At 56.2% G+C, this 22,603-nt stretch overlaps 2 protein-coding genes across 3 annotated transcripts in view; one reads left to right on the top strand and one right to left on the bottom strand.

Moving 5' to 3' along the window:
* Window positions 1-22,603, top strand: part of LOC138999567 (saoe class I histocompatibility antigen, A alpha chain-like) — a 372,085-nt gene that overhangs the window by 274,873 nt on the left and 74,609 nt on the right. The window lies entirely within an intron of this gene.
* The window catches only part of LOC138999559 (class I histocompatibility antigen, Gogo-B*0101 alpha chain-like), a 41,404-nt gene continuing 21,912 nt past the window's right edge, over window positions 3,112-22,603 (bottom strand). Inside the window, exons 1-8 of one of the 2 annotated variants that reach the window (XM_070401719.1) lie at window positions 6,171-6,268; window positions 5,770-6,054; window positions 5,263-5,538; window positions 4,448-4,723; window positions 4,217-4,324; window positions 3,752-3,784; window positions 3,568-3,615; window positions 3,112-3,419 (exon numbers count right to left, since the gene is read on the bottom strand). In XM_070401719.1, coding sequence (XP_070257820.1) covers window positions 3,415-3,419; window positions 3,568-3,615; window positions 3,752-3,784; window positions 4,217-4,324; window positions 4,448-4,723; window positions 5,263-5,538; window positions 5,770-6,054; window positions 6,171-6,234 — 1,095 coding nt within the window. In that variant the 5' untranslated portion in view covers window positions 6,235-6,268 and the 3' untranslated portion in view covers window positions 3,112-3,414. Of the gene's footprint in view, window positions 3,420-3,567; window positions 3,616-3,751; window positions 3,785-4,216; window positions 4,325-4,447; window positions 4,724-5,262; window positions 5,539-5,769; window positions 6,055-6,170; window positions 6,269-22,603 lie in introns of those variants that run through there. The other variant, XM_070401718.1, reaches the window with a different exon arrangement.

Raw genomic sequence — 22,603 nt, 5'->3', positions numbered from 1 at the left:
CAGACAGCACACACCCAGGCTGCCTCCACGAGGAATCATGGAATTTGTCTGCAGGACAACATCACACCAACCACATGCTTGTGGGGCCATGAGATAAGTGCACAGGAGACCCAGACGTGCCCAGTGAGTCCCGAGCTGGGCTTCTGCTGGTGTTTCCTGGAAGGGAGAAGCAGTTTTTCACAAGGGCCGAGCAGGCATGGCCAGGGCACCCTACTTGGGTTCAAATCCCAGCTCAGGACTCATTCCCTGTGTGACCTCGGGACAGTCATCCCCCGCCCCCCCCCCCCCCCCCCCCCCCGCCCCGGGCCTGTTCCTTTTCTATGAGCAGGTGTGATGGTTAGTACCCACCTCGGGCACCTGTCCTGGACAGTGGTGTTGACAGTGGAGATCTTACAAGGGAAGCTCTGTCCTGGCTCTTAGACATTTTTTTCTTGTCTTTTTATTTTTTTTTATTTTAATTTAACTTTTCTTGTTGTTGTTGGTGGTGGTGGTGGTGCTAAAGCTCACTGGAGGATATATCTTCCATTGATATTTAGAGAGAGTGGAAAGGAGGCGAAGAGACAGAGAGAAACATCTATTGAAAGAGACACATTGATTGGTTGCCTCCCCCAAGCACGGGACCAGGGCCCAGGATCCTGCCCCCAACCAGTACATGACCTTGACTGAAATGGAACCCGGGACCTTCATTCAGTCCATTGGGCTCAGTGACTGCAGACCCATAGGTCTCCCCTGCAGGTGCCAGGACAAGCATCTCAGAAGCACCCACATCTTTCATTCCAGTCTGACTGGGAAGTGGTTACTCAGGAGCAGGAAAGCTGACCGCCACCACTTTTGGGGCAGTTTCTGACCAATCAATGAACACAAGCTCAGAAAAAAAAAAGTATTTGGAGAAGGCCACTAGAACAAGTGTAATTGAGCCCATACTTATGTACCATTATATAGTAAACTCGTTATTTGAACAGTTCAGCGAAAGATTCAACCAATTTAGAAGCATCGAACAGACCATTGAAATTATTAAGTATCTGGATGTAGTTGTTTACAGTACTTTGGAATTAAAGGATTTCCAATGGATACAAATTGACAATATAGAGATGCAACTTGCTTTTTTCAAGGTAGCATTTGGACTCATATGTTTGTCAACTTAAGGTCGAAACTTGAAAATCTGGAACGAAATGGTTTGAATAATGAAGAAGATTGCAATATGGGTCTGAAACATGGTGTCTGTTGGTCTGACATGAGGGCCTGTGGGTATGACATGAGGGGCAAGTGGGTGTGACTTGAGGGACATGTGGGTGTGACATGAGGGGCCTGTGTGTCTGAAATGAGGGGCCTGCGTGTGTGTCATGAGGGCCTATGGGTGTGACATGAGGGGCCTGTGGGTCTGACATGAGTGGCCTGTGGGTCTGACATGAGGGGCCTGTGAGTGTGACATGAGGGCCTGTGGGTGTGACATGAGGGGCCTGTGGGTGTGACACGTGGTGCCTGTGGGTCTCACTTGTACCCTTGGCCCAAGCCCCTGGAGCCAGAGGCCCAGCTTGGAGCAGCACACATCTCAGAGCCCAAGGACCTCCAGCCGGCTTCCAGCACCAGCTGCACCCGTCAGGGACCCTCTGGAATGTTCTGGTCCAGCCGAGCTCCCAATGACCCTGCCCCAGCCCGTGTCACATGGAGCAGAAGAGGGGTCGTTGAACACAGCCCGCAGAACTGGAGTCAAGGCTGTGACAGCTTGCTCGAGACACTAATTGAATTGGAGGCCTGCGGTCCCTTCAATCCTGTCCAGGGAGAGTTGCCAACAGGTACCCCTCAGCGTCCCTTGAGAAGAAACACTTAGGTGCCATACCCACCTTTGTGTTTCTACATCAACTGCTTCATCCTGATTTCCTTACCCTCCAATGGAAATGCTCCCCTTATCTCACCCGTCTCTGCTCAGAAATGTACAGGTGTCCCATGGGGCAGAGTGACTCGCCCTAAACTCCAAGATACGTGAGATCCCTGTAACCTCATTAAATCCTCTCCTTTTCTTATTTCTTTCGAAGGGGAGGTGGGAGAGTTGGCATCTTGAATAACTTTCCCGGCTGTGACAGCCCATGTGTGGCACCGCATTGGGAAGCATTAGGAGACAGGGTAGGAGTGTCCAACCAGTGGAAGGGAGCCATCATGTAAGTTGGGTAGTTTGAGGTACACAAGGGCTGAAATTCTCTTTCTGGAGAACAAGTACATTCTCACCAACATGGATAGGGGTTGTCTTTCCTCCACACTTGTGCCAACATGCATCTCTCCGTTTGGTCCATCTGTCCTTCTGAGCCTTTCTCTCTCTCCCTCGTCCCATGTGTGATCTCCTGTCATCCTGTCAGTGACACTCAGCCTCTGACTCCCCCTGACACCCCATCCTGCTCTCAGTCCCTAGATGCAGGGAGTGCGGCCAATGCATTTTCCACCAGGTTTGGAACAACTTACTTTCCCACCAGGAATATATGAGACAGAACGAGTCCACATTCTTGTGAACAATTGGTTTTGTCTGACTGTCATTCTCAATGCTGGGAGGTGGGCAGCAATATCACATTAGGGCTGAATTCAATCTCTCCTCTGACTACAACTGTTGGGCAATTTTCATAAGTGTCCAGGCCATGTAACCATCCTCAAAGGACGATGGATTGGACACAGTGTTCATGAGTAGGTGGGATTAGTAAGGTGCCAGCATCTTCAATTATTGGGTCACTGTTGCTATTAATGGATCTGAGAAAGTGTCTGGTCTTTGCCCCTGCCTCCTGGCACTGAGCTCCTAAAACCCTGGGCATATCGAAAGTGACAAGTGTCTTTGGGACGCTGATGAGATGGCTCTTGGCTGAGGGTCCTAGAGAGAGTCAGGGTGGGGGCTGGTCCCCAGAAAGACCAAGCTGATCAGAGGGTTGGAACCTTCAGGCCCTGGTGGGACAGGGAACACTGAGGGACAAGGTCAGAGGAGCAGAGAGGTGACCCGTTGAGGAGTGACCACATCAAAGCCCACGATGCACTGAGCACCACCTGAGCACAGGCCCCGACCACACTCTGTCCTCACAGCCTCTCCTGTCCCCCCTGCAAAGAGCACAAAACAAACAGGAATCTGCAGAGTTCTTGGTGCTTCCATTTATTTCCTCTGAGAAAATAATTTAAAAAGGGTCTCCTTTAATTACCCGTCACCAGTCACGGCAAGAATTAAAACACGAGGTCAATCCACAGTCTCATTTCAATACAAAGCAGGAAGTTGCAGCTCAGAGCACCAGGGAGTAAAGCAGGGATGGGGAGGGCCCAGCCCGCCTCTGCTGACAGGAAAGTGTGGGGAGCAGAGCAGGCCAGCCCCCAAATCAGAGGTTCTGAGTCAGGAAGTGGGAGCGTGAACACATTCCATCACTCAGTCCCCACAAGGCAGCTGCCTCACGCTGTGGAGGACAAGCATCATGAACACATTCAGGTCAGTGGCTGTAACTGGTGACATTCTCACAGTCCACTTCATGCTCACAGTGTCCCACAGACTCCCCACCACCCAGTCCTCCCCTCTGCCCACCCCTCCCCACGGCAGGGTCTCACCTTTAGAAGCTGAGAGAGACACATCAGAGCCCTGGCTGCTGTCACTGCCTGGGGGGTGGAGGGATACACCAAGAGAGGGTCAGAGCCCCAGGGCAGGAGACTAAGGAGGAACTATGGGGTGGGGTCCCCTATGGCTCCCATCTGCACTGTCACAGGGACTCAGGGATCCCCCCTCCATACTTACTGGCAGCCTGAGCGTAGATCACTCCTTTCCCACCTGCAGGAAGAAAACATCCTGTGAGAGACCAGGGAGGAGGCAGGGCCATGAGGTCCTAAAGGAAGCCCTAGTCCTGGGCCCCAGAGAAGTTTCCAGAACCCTGTCTATAGACCCAGGGCAGGACCAGGAAACCTGAGGGAAGTGCATGTGTGGGGACTGAACCCACCACCCTCCTGGAGGTCTGTGCTCAGCAGGGACCTGCCCTCTGACCTAGGGCTGCTGGGAACGGGGTCCCCACCACCAGCATCATCAGGTGGTAAGTTTGTCCCTCATTTTCCCACGGGCCTCACTACAGAGTAAGTGTGAGCACAGAGCCCCACACTGGCCATCACACGGGTGGGGATGGTGCTTCCCATGAAGGAGGCAGGACACACGTCTACCTGGAGTTGAACCCCCAGTGGAACAAGAGACACAGACCCCACCCCTGCTCACCTGAGCGCCTCCTCCAGCACATCAGAGCTCCAGCCACGGCTCCCAGCAGAACCAGGCCCCCAGCGATGCCCACGATGATGATGAAGATGAAGGTCTGAGAAGGCGGCTCTGGGAGGAGAAGGGAAGGGAGGGTGAGGGCCCTGACCCCAGGCCTAAGCCCCGACCCCACTGAGGTCCCCCAGGGCCCCTACTGCCCTGAGAAGAGGCTCTGTGCCCAGGGCCCCTCCTCACCCCATCTCAGGGTCAGGGGCTCGGGCAGCCCCTCATGCTGCACATGGCACGTGTATCTCTGCTCCTCTCCAGGGGGCACCCCCACGGCCGCCCACTTCTGGAAGGTGCCGTCCCCCGCAGGCCTGGTCTCCACCAGCTCCATGTCCTGGGTCTGGTCCTCCCCGTCACGCTGCCAGGTCAGGCTGATGTCCGCAGGGTAGAAGCCCAGCGCCCAGCACCTCAGGGTGACCTCACTGGCAGAGACGGGGTGGTGGGTCACGTGTGCCTTTGGAGGGTCTGAGGGGAGGGGAGAAAATGCAGGAACTTTGCATCTGCCATGGGACACTCCAGCAGCGCCCATGTGACCATCCTGAGAGTGGACAGCACACCTGGGGTGGGGGAGGGAGCACACAGCCCACACACCAGCCTGGACAGAGGCACCTGGAAGGCCCTTCCAGTCTTTAGAAAGTTCTAGAATCAGAGAGACACAGCCCAGGGAGGGAGCCATGTGACTCAGAAAAGCTGGGGTGAGGCCTCAGACACAGTGGGTGTGGGCAGCGCACAAGGCCTGAGAGAGAAGGTCCCCGTGGGTCCCAGAGCCCCTGCAGGGCCCATGGGAACCGCTGATGGGCTATTTCAGGGGGTCTCCCTGCCCCAGAGGAGAGCCTGCACCCCTATCTGTCCCTGAGAGGAGGGGGGCCCTCTGGTACCTGACCTAGACATCCAGGGGGCTCCCTCCCTCACCCCAAGGAGGGGTGTCTGACACTGACCCCCTGTCCTGTCTCCTGTAGGAGCCCCAGCGCCGGGGAGAGGGGGCGGCCCCAGGGCACTGGTACCTGCGCGCTGCAGGGTCTCCTTCCCTTTTTCCAGGTGAATGAGGAGAAACTTCATGCAGGTTCCCTCCAGGTAGCTCCTCTGACGCTCTGCCACACCGGCCGCCTCCCACTTGCGCTTGGTGATCTGAGCCGCCGTGTCGGCCGCGGTCCAGGAGGTCAGGTCCTCGTTCAGGGCGATGTAGTCGGCGCCGTCGTAGGCGTATTGTCTGTACCCGCGGAGGAGGCGCCCGTCGGGTCCCACGTCGCAGCCATACATCCTCTGGATGGTGTGAGACCCTGACCCCGCCCCGCGGTCAGCCCCGCCCCGCGGTCAGTCCCGCCCCGCCCGCCCCGCGGGGACTGAATCTAAAACTGAAAGTGAAATCGGGTCAAAGTCCCCGCGGCTCCTCCCGGGTGGGGGCCGGGCGGGTCCCGCCGCCTCGGGGTGACGCTCGGACCCGGACCCTCGGGGCGACCCCGGCCCGTCCGTGGGGAGGGGGGTCGTGACGGGCCCGGCGCGCGGCTCACCGTCCTCGCTCTGGTTGTAGTAGCCGAGGGCGGTCTGCAGGTTCAATCGGAAAATCTCTGCGGCTCCCTTGAATATCTGGGTGTTCCGGTGGAAATACTCCGGGTCCTCCCGCTCCACCCACGGCTGCTGCATCCACGGCGCCCGCGGCTCCGCCCTCGGATTCGGGGCGTCGCTGTCGAACCGCACGAACTGCGTGTCGTCCACGTAGCCGACGACGAAGAAGCGGGGCTCCCCGCGGCCGGGCCGGGACACGATGGTGTAGAAATACCTCATGGAGTGGGGGCCTGGGGGGCGGACGGGGGGCAGGGCCGGGGCTGGACACGCGCCTTCCCGGCCCCGCGCCCCCGCCGGGTCCCCTCGCTCCTCCCCGCACCGCCGCCCCCTCCGACCCCGCACTCACCGGCCCAGCTGGGGGTCAGGACCAGCGCCCCCGAGAGCAGCAGGAGGAGGGTGGGGGGGCTCATGACTCGCGTCCTCGGCGTCGGGGGGACGGTCTGAGTCCGGGCGCTTCCGCAGAAGAGTTATAACCGGGAGCCGCGGGGACGCTGATTGGCTGCTCAGGAAACCGCTCAGCCAATGGGAGTGAGAACTGGGCCCGCGTCACGAGTCTCCAGGAAGGAGGCGCCGACACAGGTTGGGAGAGGAGAAGTGAAACCAGGGCGCTGGGGAGTCCCCACCACGGAGCTGCCCCCCCAGACTCTGTCCCCTGCGGAGCCCTGAGCGCAGGCCTGGGCCCTGGGACTCGGTCCTGCCCCTCCTCCTGCGCGGGGCGCCCGTCACAGTGTCCCCGAGGCCTGGCCCGGGCGCTGTGCTGTTCAGGGACTTTCCAAGGTTTTGGTGTCCCCATCTCTGTGTGGCCTCACACACAGGCAGGCGCCCAGATAACCTTGTGTGTGTGGTGACGTCATCATAGTGACCCTCATGGAGTCACACAGAGTGAAACAGTTATTAATCCACGTCGCATGCTCACTGCCTGCGAGATGATAGCAGGAATCATGTTTTTAAAATATATATATTTTATATTGATTTCAGAGAAGAAGGAAGAGGAAGAGAGAGATAGAAACATCAATAATAAGAAATAATCATTGATCGGTTGCCTCCTACACGCCCCACACGGGGGATGGAGCCTACAACCCAGGGATGTGCTCTGACAAAAAGTTGAGCTCTGACCTCCTGGTCCGTAGGTCAATGTTCAACCACCGAGCCCCGCTGGCTGGGGAATATTGAATAATTTCTGTTCTGTTCTCTCACAGTCTCCAGGGCTGTCTTGCTGGGTGGCTCTTGTCCTCATGCAGGTGATGTAAAGTGAGGCCTTGTGTCTCTAAGTCCTAGAGACCTTCCCGTGCTGATGCATTTAATGACGTCATCAAAGCTCACAGGTGTTGCTGTTCCCACAGAGCCCCCTAGAAAAGCGTGTCAGCACTGGGGAGCGGTCTAGCTCACGTGGTGGGACACAACTTGTTCCAAAATTCTGGTTTTCTCTTGGGGGCTGACATTGTATCAAGACAACAGGACTGTCAGTTGGCACCTGCCAAGTGATATTTCCTGAAGGGAGAAGCTCACATTCATTTTTTTAAAAAATATATTTTTGTTGATTTCAGAGAGGAAGGAGAGGGAGGGAGAGAGATAGAAACATGAATGATGAGGGAGAATCTTTGATTGGCCTCCTCCTGCTCGCCCCATTGGGCATTGGGCCCACATTGGAGATTGGGCCCACCACTCGGACATGTGCCCTTGACTGGAATCAGACCTTCAGTCTGGAGGCTGATGCTCTACCCACCGGGCCAAACCAGCTTGGGCACTCATGTTCATTATTGAGAAAGTGTGAGCCAGTTCACCAGATCTCAGCAATATTAGTGTCTGTGCCATTCGTTCTGTTACGTAAACATGGGCCAGGCCAGGTGTGGCTCAGTGGCTGAGCACTGACCTATGAACCATGAGGCCAGGGTTCTATTCCCGGTGAGGCACCTGCAGGTTTGCAGGCTAGATCCCCAGTGGGGGGCATTCAGGAGGTGGCCTATCCATGGTTCTCTCCCATCATGGATGTTTCCATCTCTGTCTCCCTCTCAGTTCCTCTCTGAAATAAAATTTTTAAAAATATATTGTTATTGATTTCAGAGAGGAAGGGAGAGGGAGAGAGAGATAGAAACAACCATAGTGAGAGAGAATCATGAATCTGCTGCCTCCTGCACGTCCCCTACTGGGAATTGAGACCACATCCTGGGCATGTGACCTCGACCTGAATCAAACATGGGACCCTACAGTCCGCAGACCTATGCTCCAACCATAGAGACAAACCAGCTAGGGCTCAATTTTTTAAAAAATGTAAACATGGGCCCTAACCGGTAGGAGGTGTGCAGGAGGCAGCTGATCAATATTTCTCTGTCATCAATGTTTCTCTCTATCCCTCTCCCTTCCTCTCTGTAAAAAATCAATAAAATATAATTTTGAAAAAAAGTAAACATGGGATCCCATGAGAAAGAGGCTAGCTCAGGCCCACACATGATCTCCCTGGTACATGAGAATTGGGAATGTGGCAGAAGTGTTTTTGTGTACTTCCCAGGCCATCGTCTAAGGTTTTTTTATCCTCCATTTTTATTAAAGACAGTTAAGAAATTAATCCATTTGTGTAATGAATGCAACATACATATGTCTTCTTTTTAAAAATATTTTTAATTTTTCAAATATAGTTGATGTACAATATTGTATGAGTTTAGGTGTACAACTCTGGTTAGACATTCATATAACTTATACAGTGATCACCCCCATACATCTAGTACCATGTGACCTCACATGTAGTTGGTACAATATGATTGACTCTGTTCCCTGTACTGTCCTTTCCCTCCCCATGACCACACTGTAAGGACCTTGTTGTAGCTCCTTCTCCTTCACCTGCTGTGCCCAGTCTCTCCCCTGCCCTCCAGCAGCCAGCAGTCTGCTCTCTGTGGCTGAGTCTGTGGCTGCTGTAGGATCCTGTTGGGCGGATTCCAGGAGGCTCTGAATGCTGGTTGTTGGGAGGGTGGTGGTCATTGTCCTGTGGTTATGGGCCATGCAGGCACTGCATTCATGTTGGGGTATCTCCACCGGCGGCCACGATGTTTTAAAAATGTGGATGGAAGGATGAGGCTTCAGTGAAGAGAATAATTTCACCTCCTTCAATCATGTCGTGTCTTTTAAAAGTGAAACTGGTTTTGTTCTCTGTCTGTCTGTCTTCTCTCTGCAGGTTAGTGCTGGGGAAGAGGAAGGACCATGGAGGTCGTGTGTCAGCCCATTCCTGCTGAGCTTGGTCTCAGGGCCCATGTCAGCAGAGTGAAAAGGCCAGGATGTCCTTCATCTCCTGCAGCAGTTCTGAACCCCCACCTCCCAGGAAAGGCTCTCGGATACTTCAGGGTTCCACAGACTGCACTTTGAGAAAGGTTGATCTGGATAAACCAGGGAGAGAATCCCAACTGTCCCTGCCTTTCCCTCCTCTTATCTTCCCAGAATCCCTCTGCATAAGGGAGCGGATCCCTGCACCCCAAAACTGAGCTCACAGCACTGCCCCCTAGGACCTTCTAGAAGAGAGCTCACCCTGAAAATCCGACAGGGAGTGTACTCAGCCTGGGAGGGAGGTGGAGGGACAGGGGTGTCCCCTCTGAGACAGGGAGCAGTTTGTGCCTGAAGACACCAGGCCCACAGACACCCATGTGGTTTCTCCACCCCAGCTGAGTGTGCGCTCACATCCCAGACAGAGGCCTGACGTGTCTGTAGGAGAAGCCATCTTGGTCCTTTTATTTTATTCCTTTGATTTTAAAAAATATGTTTTTATTGGCATTAGAGAGAGAGGAAGGGAGAGGGAGAAAGAGAGGAACGTGGATGCGAGCGAGAATCCCTGATTGTTTGGCTCCCCTATGCGCCCTGACCCAGGGTCACACCTGAAACCTTTTAGTGACCAGTACAGCGCTCACCCCACTGGCTGCACCGGCCAGGCCGGCCCTTATATGCAAATGAGCCCATTGCTCTGACCTGAGGCCCCAAACCTGTGCAGAGCAGTCTGTCCAGCAGGACATTTTGTGAGTGAGGACTCGCTCTGCATCGGTTCCTCCTACGTGGCAGCCACCAGCTGCTGTGGCCACTGAGTCCTTGGCACGTGGCTCCTGGGCCGAGCTGGGGGACTTGCATGTCATGGACCTTTAATTCAGTCGCCATGGGGGTCGTGGAGCTGCCACATGAGACAGCGCCCAGCTAAATGCTCTTAGTTTCCAGTCTCTGCCCCCACAGGACACCGTGTGGCTCATAGATGGATGGAGGTGACAGTTGTCTTCACGTGGAAGCCATGGGTTTTCATGTGTCACTGACTTCAGTGGTGTGTGTGGGTCTCAGATACACCCTCATTCACAGCTGCCAGGAGAGTGTAATTAATATGCATTTAACACCGAGCTGCACAGGCATGAACTCAAATGTGAGTTACCCCTTAAGGGTGAAGGGTTCACTAACGCTCCTCACTGCAGCCATCCTGTGTCCATCACCTGGGACCCTTGGTGTTGTGTTTGTTCACCTGGTGAACATGGGCAGGCACACAGGGCTTTACCGCAAGAGAAAATGGATATTAAACCCAACAGACAGCAGCTCCCTGTAGGCCCTGCACATACTTATACAACCTAAAGCAGAGGGTGTCACCTTTAGATTCCACCCTAGAATCCCTTACCTACTGCTCCTCCCCTTAATTTCCCCCCAACATTCTAACAATTCTGTTTCCCTTCGCCCTTGGAATGCTCTCCCCCAGATGAAATTATATATGAAGCCTTTTCAGTTGTGTAATGAAAATTTCTCCATCCAAGACCCAAAGATGAAAAACCATGAAGGAAAACATGAAACTTTTCTATGTCAACCTCACACCCCAGAGATACAAACTCAGGGCCAGAATCAAAGTCAGAGCCGCACAAAGATGTTGACAGAGAAGGATCCCGTGGCCCAGTGTTCCTCAGCCAAAGGCCAGGAGGCTCCCTGTGGGCAGGCGAGGTGGGTTCATCATCATTGCTGGAGGGAGAACACATCCCATGGGGACCATGGGGCATCCGAGTGGGAAGTGGGGAGAGAGGACATATCTAGGGTGTGGGCTCTGGATGGGCGGCCTGGGGGAGGGTCTGGGGAGCAGGCTGCTCTAGATGGGGGTGTCAGGAGGGGCAGCTCTATGGGGGTGCAGCTCAGTGACCATCGAGGGACAAGGCCGCCTGCAGCGAGGGTGGAGGGGCCGCTGGGGAGAAGCAGCCTCGCTGCCAGGAGCCTGCGCAGGGAGCTGTGTGGTCCTCTGTGAGCTGCAAGGGGTCCTGTCTGTGTCTGTGTTTACACGCAGGGAGTGGGTGCGGCTCTGTCTCACTTGTCAGGGCCTCAGTGCGGCCGAGTCTGAGGGTGATGCTCTGAGAGGTGACTTGTGTCCAGCAGGAGAGGAACCCGGCCCAGCTGTGAGCTCCGGGCCAGCTCCCGTCAGCACTGAGGCCTCGTGTGTCCGACCAGTTCCCGTGGGGGCTGCTTCTCCTTCTCTCTGAAGTCCAATATCTAACAGCATCCACCACCCACTCCACAAGTAACGCACATGAGGAAACAATGTGGAAAAGAAGAAATGTGAATGTCAAACAAGTGTATTTGTAATAAACACATGTGAACAATAATGAGAATGTGGAATAAGAAAAATAGAAATTAAAATCCATCGGTTTGGGAAAGATGAAAGGAAATGATGGGAGTATCAGTCTGAGGGAGGGGAAACACACTGCTGATGTCAGCAACCAGGCGGGGGGGGGGGGGGGGGGGGCGAGGAGGCGGGGGGGGGGGCGGCTGTCTCCTGCTGCCCAGGCCTGGCCCGCAGGGAGAGCTTGGGGGCTCTGCCACCATCTCCGCTGTTGCTGCTGGGACCTGGGGGTTGTGGGCTGTGTCACTGGTTTATTCTGGGCGCTTCTGCTCAGTGTCCCCTTCGCCCGCCCCCTCCGGGAGGAGCCCTCTGCACTGGCTGTGAGGCTGAGTCCCGGGACCCGCCCCCAAATGCGGGCAGGGCGCGGGCCGGACAGGTCCAGGCTGCGGGCCTCCCCGGGGAGGGAACTGGTCGCCGCCCAGGCGGCTCCTGGGTCCTGAGCTGCAGCGGGGCGCCCACGGGGTCCTGAGTCTTCAGGCCCGGAGGCCACAGAAGCAGCCTGTGGTCGGGGTGCCCTCTGCCGGGGCCTCCCCTGCGACGCGTGGCTGCCCTCAGCCCCCCACGCAGCACCGAGGCCCGACGCTCCTGAGCGCCCCCCATCCCCCCCCTCTCGGGCCTGCAGGGCCCTCAGGGCCGCCTGGGACTCGCCTGTGGCCGGGCCCGCTGGGCCCGCAGCCGCCCAGGGTCTGTAGCAGCTCAGGCTGCAGCTGGGAGTTGGCCTTGAGCTCCAAGTGCGGCAGGGAGGCAGGGATGGGTCCCCTGAGGCTCCTCTCCAGCTGCCGCGGGCGGCCCAGGGCGCGGGCACCTGCGGCTCCTGGCGCACAGCTCCTCCCTGTCGGGGTGCGTCCGCCCCCAGGACCCGCCTCCCCCACCCCCTCCCCGCAGGACTGCGCGGCTCCAGGCTGTGCCTGTGCGGGTCTACCCCTGCTCGTCCACCTTCCCCGCCGCTTCCCCAGAGCAGAGCGGCCCGTCTGCCCAGCTCTCAGTTCAGGCTTGGTCTGTGGATGCCCGCGGCCCGGGTTCCCATCAGTGGCGCCCGGGGCCCAGCCCGGCTTCCCCCCCAAAGGCCTCGCCCTGAGGACGGTCCCAGGAGAGGGCGGACCTCAGACCTGCTGAGCCCTGAGAGCAGCAGCGGGGGTGGCGCTGTCCCCCTTCAGGCCCCAGAGCGGGACCAGCGGCCCAGGAGCCGGGCCTGGTGCTGGGGCGGCTCCTCCTGGGCCCGGACCCGCGGGGGCCCCTCCCAGGAGGGAGGTGCGGGCGCCTCCGCGGGGTGAACGCGGCTCAGGGTCCCCAGCTCTGGCTGCGGGCGGCGCAGGAGGCTCCTCTTCCCTTTGGGGTTCCGGTCCCCACACCTGGTTGCTTCTCCCCCAGGGAGTCTGCGGGGGGATGAGGGGGAGCTGGGGTCTCGTTGCCATGACCCCCGTGGAGGTGGGACCTCTGACCCCCTCCCCCATCTGCCTCCTGCAGCTCCCCGCCTGCGGGGCACCTTAGTGTGAGGAGCCCCGGGAGCTGAGTGGGAAGCGTCCGCCCGGAGCTCCTGGGCCTTTAAAGCTTCACCTGAGTCGCTGGCCTGTGGCGAGTTCCCTGTGCAGAGCGCCCCCCGCGGGAGGGAGGCGGCTCCTGCAGCCACACCTTCGGGCGCCAACAGGGGCAGCAAAGGGCTTGTTCACCCCAAAGGCCACTCTTCATTGGGCCCAACCTCAAGGCTTTAAGGGGGGTGGGGGTGGTGTTGGTTTGTTTTCTCTATTATGTGTGCGTTTTGTACCCCATAATTGAAATGCATTCTCCCTGAGTGTGAGCCTCGGGGCACTGACCCCACAGGCACCCATTTCGCAGGATCCTGCTCGTTCTGGGCTGTGTGTGTGGCCATGGCCTCTCCCTCTGTGATCAGGACAGTTGATCAGTGCGGCTCCTTTTCTCATTGAAAACTGTGCTCAGCAGGAGGGAGCCCCTCCCTCTCTCTCAGAAAGAGGGGGCTCCCCCGGGAGCCAGAGCTGATGGCTTTGCTGAGGGGCCGGGGCGGGTTCCCACGGGGCAGGGCAGAGCGGGAGGGAGGGAGGCGGGGGTTTCTCCAGCCGCGTCCCCTCCAACAAGCCTCCCGCTGTGAGGCTGAGAGGAGGGCGGCCCCAGGCGCGTGGCGACTTGGGGAGGAGGTGACTCTGTTGGTGGAGAAGCCCCTTCCCCTCCACATGGAGCGGCTGCTGCTCTGAGTCACCGACCGCGTCTCTGGGACTCGCCATCGCCCAGCGCAGGCCGGTCCCCTGCGCGTCCATGGAGACAGCACAGCGCACGCCGCTCCCAGCACCCGCCGCCTCTGGGGACACAGCGCCCAGGAGCGAGGAGGCCCCACGGGGCGCAGGGCGACCCAGGAAGCCTTCCCGGAGGGGGCGGCGGGCAGGACCCGCCCAGGACTCAGACCCACAGAGCTGCTGGGAGCCGCGCAGCCTCCTTTCCGGGTCCCCGGCTGCCCGACTGTCCCTCCTGGGACCGGCCTGTCCCTCCACCCGCGTCCGGGACGCGGTCCACCTTCCTTTCTCCGCTCCTCGGCCTCGGCCTCGGCCTCGGCCTCGGCCTGTCGGGGGTCCGGGGGCCCCCCGCGGAGGCCAGCGCTGGTGGAGGCGGGGCCGCGGGGCCGGCTTGGGGGGAGGGGAGTCCGGCTCCGGGTCCGACCCGCGCAGGCGTCCTGGGTCCCGGGGCTCGCAGCCCCCAGACCTGGCGCTCAGCGAGCAGCGGGGGCGGCCGCGGGGCCCCGGCGGGAGGCCTTCTGGGGACGCGGCCCGGAGGCCTCGGAGAGACCCCAAGGCTGAGGTCGGGGCCGGTGCCCCCCGCACCCCGGTGAGCGCCCCGACTCCAGCTCTGCCGCTCCTGCTCCACGGCCGAGCCCCCCCGACGCCGGGGCGGCCCCTGGCAGCGAGGAGCCTGAGTCGGGGCCGGCGTCAAGGTCAGAGTCGGGGGCGGGGCTGAGGGGACGCCAGGGGTTCCCGGGACGGCGGCGGGGACCCCGGTTCCGCTGCCCCTTCCTGGGCCCCCGGCCTCAGGCGCTCACGCTGCACCGCCCCCCCCCACCCCGCCCCCTGCGTCTGAGGGGACCGTCCTCTGGGTGGCGGCGGCGAGGAAGCGAGCGCTGTGGCCTCAGCCCGCCCTGCTCTCTCCTGTCCTTATTGGCGCTGAAGGTGTGATCACATCCCAACAGGCACCTGAGTGACACTCAAATGAGATCTCTCTCTCTCTCTCTCTCTCTCTCTCTCTCTCTCACACACACACACACACACACACACACACACACACACACACACAGACACAGGGATTCAGGACTCCCCCAGGCCTTGTCACGTGTCCTAATGAAGCATATCTCCAGGACCCTGGACAGCGAGCCCTTCCTGGGCAGGTCAGCCTGAGCTCAAGCCAGGGTCCCGCTCTCCGCCCTCATCTCCTGGGTGTTTGTTATCTCTCTGTTTTTGGTGGATAGTCTGCCTGTTCCTGCTTTTGTGTGAGAGTTTGGGTCTCATTGTCCGTGGGGAGGGAGGTGGTCGTGACGGGCCCGGCGCGCGGCTCACCGTCCTCGCTCTGGTTGTAGTAGCCGCGCAGGGTCTGCAGGTCCACTGGGTGAGTCTGTGCGGTTCCCTTGGCCCTCAGCGTCTGCTCCTCTCAATACCCCGGGTGCTCCTGCTCCACCCACGGCTGCTGCATCCACGGCGCCCGCGGCTCCATCCTCGGATTCGGGGCGTCGCTGTCGAACCGCACAAACTGTGTGTCGTCCACGTAGCCGAAGAGGAGGTACCGGGGCTCCCCGCGCCTGGGCCGGGACACCGCGGTGAAGAAATACCGCAAGGAGTGGGGGCCTGGGGGGCGAACGGAAGGCAGGGCCAGCGCCCCGCCGTGTCCCCTTGCTCCTCCCCACACCGCCGCCCCCTTGTCCCCACATTCACCGGCCCAGCTGGGGGTCAGGACCAGCGCCCCCGAGAGCAGCAGGAGGAGGGTGGGGTGGCCTCAGGACCCGCATCCTTGGTGTCCTGGGACCATCTGAGTCCGGGCGGGTCCCCTGAGAGGTTATATCATGGAAGGCGGATTGGCTTCTCTTGAAACCAGATACCCAATGGGAGTGAGCAGTGAGGCATCCTCATGTGTATCAGGGAAGGAGGACCCAACAGGGAATCTGAGATGGAGAAGGGAAACCCCAGGGAGAAGGGGAGTCTCCAACACTGAGCTGCTCTGCTCCAGACTCCTCCCTGGGGCTGAGACCTGAGAGCCAGTCCTGGGCCTGGGACTGGGCCCCGCCCCTCCTCTTGCAGGGGGCGCTCTCTGCCCACTGTCTCCCTGAAGGAGCACCAGGCTGGTGCTCTGAGCTCCACTTCACCCAGAATATGCCAGGCGTCCCACCAAAGCTGTGGGAGCTTTTATGAGTAAACTATAGGCCTGGTGCACAAAATCTGTGCACGGGAAGGGCGGTCCATCAGCCCACCTTCACCCTCTAGTGATCAGGGATGCCCGGGGGATGTCTGACTGCCAATTTAGACCTGAGCAGGATCCCGTTCAGGCCTAAATTGGCAGTCGGACATCCCTCTCGCAATCTGGGACTGCTGGCTCCTAGCCACTCGCCTGCCTGCCTGATCACCCCTCACCACTTACCTGCCTGCCTGATCACCCCTAACCACTCTGCCTGCCTGCCTGATCACCCCTAACCACTCTGCCTGCCTATCTCTTTGCCCTAGCCACTCTGCCTGCCTTCCTTTGGCTGTCCAGTCTAATCAGCATATTATGCTTTTATTATTATAGATAACAAGGGTCCCTCAGATGCAGCCCTAAGATGGACATGGGCGGGTTCAGTGAGTAACGTTCATCAGAGGCAGGGTCTTCCTGCCCCTATAGGCCCCTGACGCCATTACCAAGTACAAGCAGGGAGACTCCAGTTTTTTAAAAATCCCAGAGTCACCAAATGTCCTTTCCCTTCAGCAGCAGTGGGTGCAGCTTATGAAACTGCAGTGCAGGTGGCACAGGAAGGGGACAGTGAATCCCCATCACCCTCAGCTCCTGCATCTCCAGATCTGTTCCTCCTCTCACCTCCCCCCTCATAGGCTCAGGACACTGGCACCACCAGCATTGAGTTCTCAGGACCCCATTCCCTCATCTGTGACACAGGATGGGGACAGGACCATGGGGAGGAGCACAGGGCAGGTGGTGGGAACTCAGACCTCTGGACCACACAGCTCTGATCTGGTGTCAAGGTCACTGAGGAGTGAGCTTAGTGCTGTCTGGGGATGTTGCTTCCCACTCTCTGCCTCTGCTTCCTCCCGGGAGAGAGGAAAGTGGACGTTACTACAGAACAGAGGTCAGGGGTGCTGTGAGCACATGTGCTCTTCATGCTCACTGCACTCACATGACTGGGACATGTGAGTCCTCACACAGAGCTCATAGGAGGAGCAGAAGCTGCGGTAATGGTAAATGTGACTGGTTTCCTTGTTGGATCATGTGTGGCGACCTGAAATGAGAAGATAAAGCATTACAATGTCCAAGGGGAAGAACAGGCCCGGCATGTCGCCCAGTCAAACTACTTCTGAGACTTGACCAATGGACACAGTCTCTCTAGGGATTTCTCTCTCTCACCCTTTCCTGCCTCATGTACACAAAGCAACACACACTCACAGTACAGGAGACACACAGAGAGAAAAGAGCCCCAATCTCCCAGGGAGACAGAGAAAAGGGCACCCCCTGCAGGATTTCAGGAAGAAACACACATCATTCTTATATCATAACTAGAGGCCCGGTGTATGAAATTTGTGAAAGGGGGGGGGGGAGGTCTCTCTGCCTGGCCTGCACCCTCTCCTATCTGGGACCCCTTGGGGGACATCCCTCTCACAATCCGGGAATGCTGGCTCCTAACCGCTCACCTACCTGCCTGCCTGATCGCCCCTAACTACTCTGCCTGCCTGCTTGATGTCCCTAACTCAGCCGTGGGCAAACTAGGGCCCATTTGAAATGAATAAAACTAAAAATAAAAAAAAGACCGTACCCTTTTATGTAATGATGTTTACTTTGAATTTATATTAGTTCACACAAATACTCCATCCATGCTTTTGTTCCGGCCTCCGGTCCAGTTTAAGAACCCCTGCCCTAACTGCTCCCCTGCCTGCATGCCTGATCACCCCTAACTACTCTGCCTGCCTGCCTGATGCCCCTAACTGCTCCCCTGCTTGCCTGCCTGATCTCCCCTAACTACTCTGCCTGCCAGCCTGATGCCCCTAACTGCTCCCCTGCTTGCCTGCCTGACAGTCCCTAAATGCCTCTGCCTTCCTGCCTGCCTGATCACCCCTAACCACCTCTGCCTGCTGGCCTGATCGCCCTAACCGCCTCTGACTCGGCCCCCGCCACCATGGCTTTGTCCCGAAGAACGCCTGGAAGATGTCTGGTCTAATTAGCATATTACTCCTTTATTAGTATAGATGCCATTACACCACAGACTAAGATTCTCAGTAAGTGTGTGTGTGTGTGTGTGTGTGTGTGTGTGTGTGTTCGGATCTTATTTTATTTTGCCAGTATTTTGAAGTTATAACCCAACGTCTGCCCATCAATTTCATCAGTTGTCCAATCACACCCACACCTAAGCCTACACCTCCCTCAGGCTGAGGAAAGGAGCAGACCCTACACACATGGCTGAGCTGCTCACTGGCCCCCTCACCCCAGGCTTGGCTCAGATCCCACAGGGAACCCTGTGCTCGGGTCCCTCACTGTCGGGGACTTTAGGACACAGAGAGGTGCAGGAAACTCAGAATTGGTGGGAATCCCCCACCAATTGGTTGGAACACCCCCAGCACATGCCCCACCCAGCCCAGCAGAGCGAGCAGAAACTGCTCAGACATGGGGTGGGGGGCAGAGCCTGTCCAGCCCAATGGGACGACCCACCCCAGTTCCATGTCCCCTCCTGGAACCACACTCCTCTCCTGATTTCTGCCCTGAGATAAGACACAGGGTCTGGTCTCTGCTCCTGGCTCCTGGCCCTGAGCTCCTGAAACTCTGGGCTTCTCCTGAGTGACAGGTGCCTGTGGGATGCTAATGAGGTGGTTCTTGGCTGAGGATCTGGACATTGAGGTTCCTGTGGTGGCCGAACTTTTGTGGCACACGTTGCACTTGTACGGCTTCTCCTGTGTGTGGACCCGCTGGTGGCATGCCCAGGGCACCCTACTTGGTTCAAATCCCAGCTCAGGACTCATTCCCTGTGTGACCTCGGGACAGTCACCCCCTCCCCCCCGCCCCCGGCCTGTTCCTTTTCTATGAGCAGGTGTGACGGTTAGTACCCACCTCGGGCACCTGTCCTGGACAGTGGTGTTGACAGTGGAGATCTTCCACGCAGCGTGGACTCGTGGGTGAACCTCTTCTTGCAGACTTTACAGCCAAAGGGCTTCTCCCCCGTGTGGATCCGCTGGTGGATGTGGAGGTCCGAGGCCTGAATGAACCCCTTGGGACACACAAGGCATTGGAGGGGTCTCTCTCCTGGGTGTGTCCTCTGGTGAAGGTCTAACTGCTATTAATAGCTCCAGGGACATGCAGGTCATAAACTTGTACAGCAGAAGCTTATCCAAGAACTAATTAATTGTTCTCACTCTCTCTTTCTCTCCCCATCTTCCTCCCTCCCCCCCTCTCTCCTTTCCTCCATTCCTCTCTCTCTCTCGAAAACCAATGGGAAAAATAACCTTGGGTGAGGATTAACAAGAGAAACAAAAACAGAGTTCCAGAGAGAGTTGGATTGAGAGATGCTGATTCTGTTAAGACCAGAGTCACGGTGGACTCTGAAAAGAGCCGGAACAGAGGAAACAGACCCATATTCTCCCCAGAGCTCAGCTTCTCTCCCCTCCTGACTCAGAGGGCTCTAAGCTGCCTCAGCTCCCCCAGCCTCAGAGGGGAACCAGCTCCTGCCTCTCATCCTCCAGAACCTGCCACCAGCTGCCCGTCTCACATGTTCTGCCACTAAAACAAGCAAACAACAAACTACGGTTGTTTCTTCTATTTAGCAAAAAAAAAAAATGAATGACTAGAACTATTCTATGATATTTTTCTTGCTTTTTTGTCTTTCCACATTCTAGGAAATAATCAAATCCTAGCCGGTTTGGCTCATTGGATTGAGAGCCTGTCTGTGGACCAAAGGGTTCCATTCCAGTCAAGAGCATGAACTGCTTGCAGGCTTGACCCTGGCCCTGGTCCAGTCACATGGGGGAGCCAACCAATCAGTGTGTCTCTCAATCAACGTGTTTCTCTGACTCTTCCTCTCCCTTCTACTCTCTCTAACAATCACTGGATGGAAAAATAAATAAATAACAATAAAAAAGTAAAAAATGGAAAATCAATGGAAAACATACCCTTGAAAGAGGATTGGCTACAACAACAAGTTAAATATAAATAAAATTAAATTAAAATTTAAAAGGACAGAAAAAACATTGAGTTGTGGAGAACTAAGAGATAGGACCTGGGCCTCCAGGGGAAGACTTCGACAGTCAGCACCACCATGTATGATAGAAACCCTAGGCAGAGTCTCAATGTCATTCCTACTCATAGATGAGGAAACAAGCCCTGGAGAGTGACTAGCCTGAGCTCACACTGGGAATGCGTCTCCCAGCTGGGATTTCAACCCAGGCAGGATGGTCCCCGATCATGCCTGCTCGCACTTGTGAAAAACTGCCTCTCCATTCCAGGAAATGCCAGCAGAAGCCCAGCTCTGAACCCACTGGGCATGTCTGGGTCTATTTTGCGCTTGGCTCCTGGGCCCACATGCGTGTGCTTAGCGGTGATATTGTACTGCAGACAAATTCCATTATTCCTAGTGGAGGCAGCCTGGGCTTGTGCTGTCCCTTTCCAGGACACCTCTGGCTCCAGGCATCAGCACTCACCAGGGGCCTCCACTCATCACTCCAGAATGTGTTCAGTGCCGCAGTCTTCTTTACGTGACTCAGAGTTTCCCAGAGTCAGAGCCTGGCACACACACTGGGTGCTCAGGGTTGTCTGTGGGATGAGTGACTGACAGGAGAAGGATGGGGACCTACAGGAAGGCTGTGCAAGAAAAGAGCTCCATGTGGCAGCAATGGGCTGGCCTCAGCTGGCCTTCATCACACTGCCAAGAGCCACCTATTCATTCCACAGATGTCTAAGGAGCCATGATTGCTCAATGGCTTCAAAAAGCATCTGGTCCAGCAGACCACAAGGCTGTCAGATAAATACAGAACTGAGTGATATTGAGGGATAGGCTTACTGAAGTGGAGACTTTGGGGGCTGGTGGTCATAAGAGAGATCATTGGGGGTGTGGTGAAGTGAAGCAGTGCCAAGGGGGCAGGAACGGGGGCAGGGAGACAGGGTGTAGTGAGGGAAGACATTTGCTGTCTTGGAAGTATTCTCTGTGGAAGAATCCTGACTCTGAGATAAACGTTTCCTGGTGGCAGCTGCCATGTTGTGACATGGTAACGTGTGATTCGCCCATGTTTATTTTTCTCCCTGGCTCTGAGATCCTAAAGAGCCCATGCACCTGCATTTAGTGCCTTTCAGGATTGAAAATATCTAACTCCCAGGTCTGGCCTCTTTCCCTCCAATCACATTCTTAGATTTAATCTTCTCCACCGAGTTGCTGATCTAATCTCATCTTTTCCAGAGGAGACCCACCCTTTTCTCCTGGGAGGGACAGAAGGTAGAATTTCTCCCTTTGCCTTCCAGGATGGCACTGTCTCTACTCCAACTTGTCTCCTTTGAAATGCCAAATTCACCCAGAGAAGAGTCTTTCCATCTCTCTTCTCTCCAAGAAAAAACACCCATCTGTTACATGGCTCTGGGTCATTCACAGGGTTCAATTAGGATGGCCACCCTACCCTGTCCAGCCCTGACCCTCATGGTGATTTTTACCTGTCCTTCCTCAGAGAAGCCTTAAGGTCTGAAGGTCCACCCACATGCTCAATTGCCCACCCCTTAATCCCAGTGGAGCTCATAATCTGCTATGTCACCTGACATAAAACCTTACCTGATGCATGGACACATTTCATTTGTTTTCTTTGGGGATGACACCAAAGGTGTCAGCTGTGGGCGTTGGCTGTTTTAACTGTGAATACAATTGGATTAGTCTAATGTGACCAAAGACCCACAGCAACCATGCTCTCAGGTTGTGTTTTTTCCTATTTAACATCAGGAAACCATTACACCTCCACTGGCTCACATGGAGGATGACAACTGGGGGCCATCAGTCAACCTCAGTCAGTGTGGGTGGAAGGAATCAATGAGCCAGACCTCAATCTTGCCCCTCCCAAACCATCTCTCAATCCATTAATCTGGAGAGAGGAAATAATCCCAATGAGATTAAGGGGTGGAGACTGAGGTTTCTGATTGGATGTTAGCATTTGAGAAGGTGTATAAAAACGTCAGGCACCAGAGCAGAGACTCAGAGTCCTCGAGCTCTGCAGTCAGTAGCTTAAGAAGAGGAAACCATAAGCCCCACCTCTTGTCGTGAGGAGTATTAAACACTTTGGGAGGAAAAAAAACACTTTGGTGGAATCAGGAAGAAAACTTAGGTATGGGAAGTCTATACCCTCCAAATCACTACAGGCACATTTGAGTGTTTATTGTGCCTGGTTCTTCTCATCCTCTTAAAGGTTGTTCATGGTTTTTCATTGCCTGTACCTGTGGGGAGCCGATATAGGGTTACAACTCCGACTGACCTGTTGGCAAAGTCACAAACAAGTTTTCTTCCGAGTCGTAAACAGCCTAATCCGAGAAGCAGCAGCTGATTTACATGCGCTGTCATTTCAAATATAAAAATTGGGGAATTTGCCGGAAGCCGGTTCACCCTTGCTGGTTGACACAGTCGCTGCAGGGAAGAAACATCTACACAGCTTATATCTCAAGGGACCTGGCGTATATGGCATATGTTAGCTCCCCCACTTAGCGCTGTGTGTTTCAAACAGGACCACCTCCCGGAAAAAGGTAGTTTCCCCAGGTGGGGATTTTTTCCCTGGAGTTAGAAATTAACAGGACTAAGGAAGGGAATACATCCAAAAAACCCCTTAACTAAGTGCAAGGCGGGCAGTTAATCACTTTAACTACGAACAATCACGCTGAAACTACATAATCTTTACTTAGGATAATCTCCTTCGGTTACTTCCTTGTAGCTTAATAGAACAACAGAGTAACCTTGGAAT

The sequence above is a fragment of the Myotis yumanensis genome, unplaced genomic scaffold, assembly GCF_028538775.1.
Source record: "Myotis yumanensis isolate MYYU_CA2020_CCGP unplaced genomic scaffold, mMyoYum1.0.hap1 SCAF_23, whole genome shotgun sequence".
Lineage (NCBI taxonomy): Eukaryota > Metazoa > Chordata > Mammalia > Chiroptera > Vespertilionidae > Myotis > Myotis yumanensis.
The sequence above is the reverse complement of the archived record's forward strand: the minus strand, read 5'-3'. Positions and strand labels throughout refer to the sequence as shown.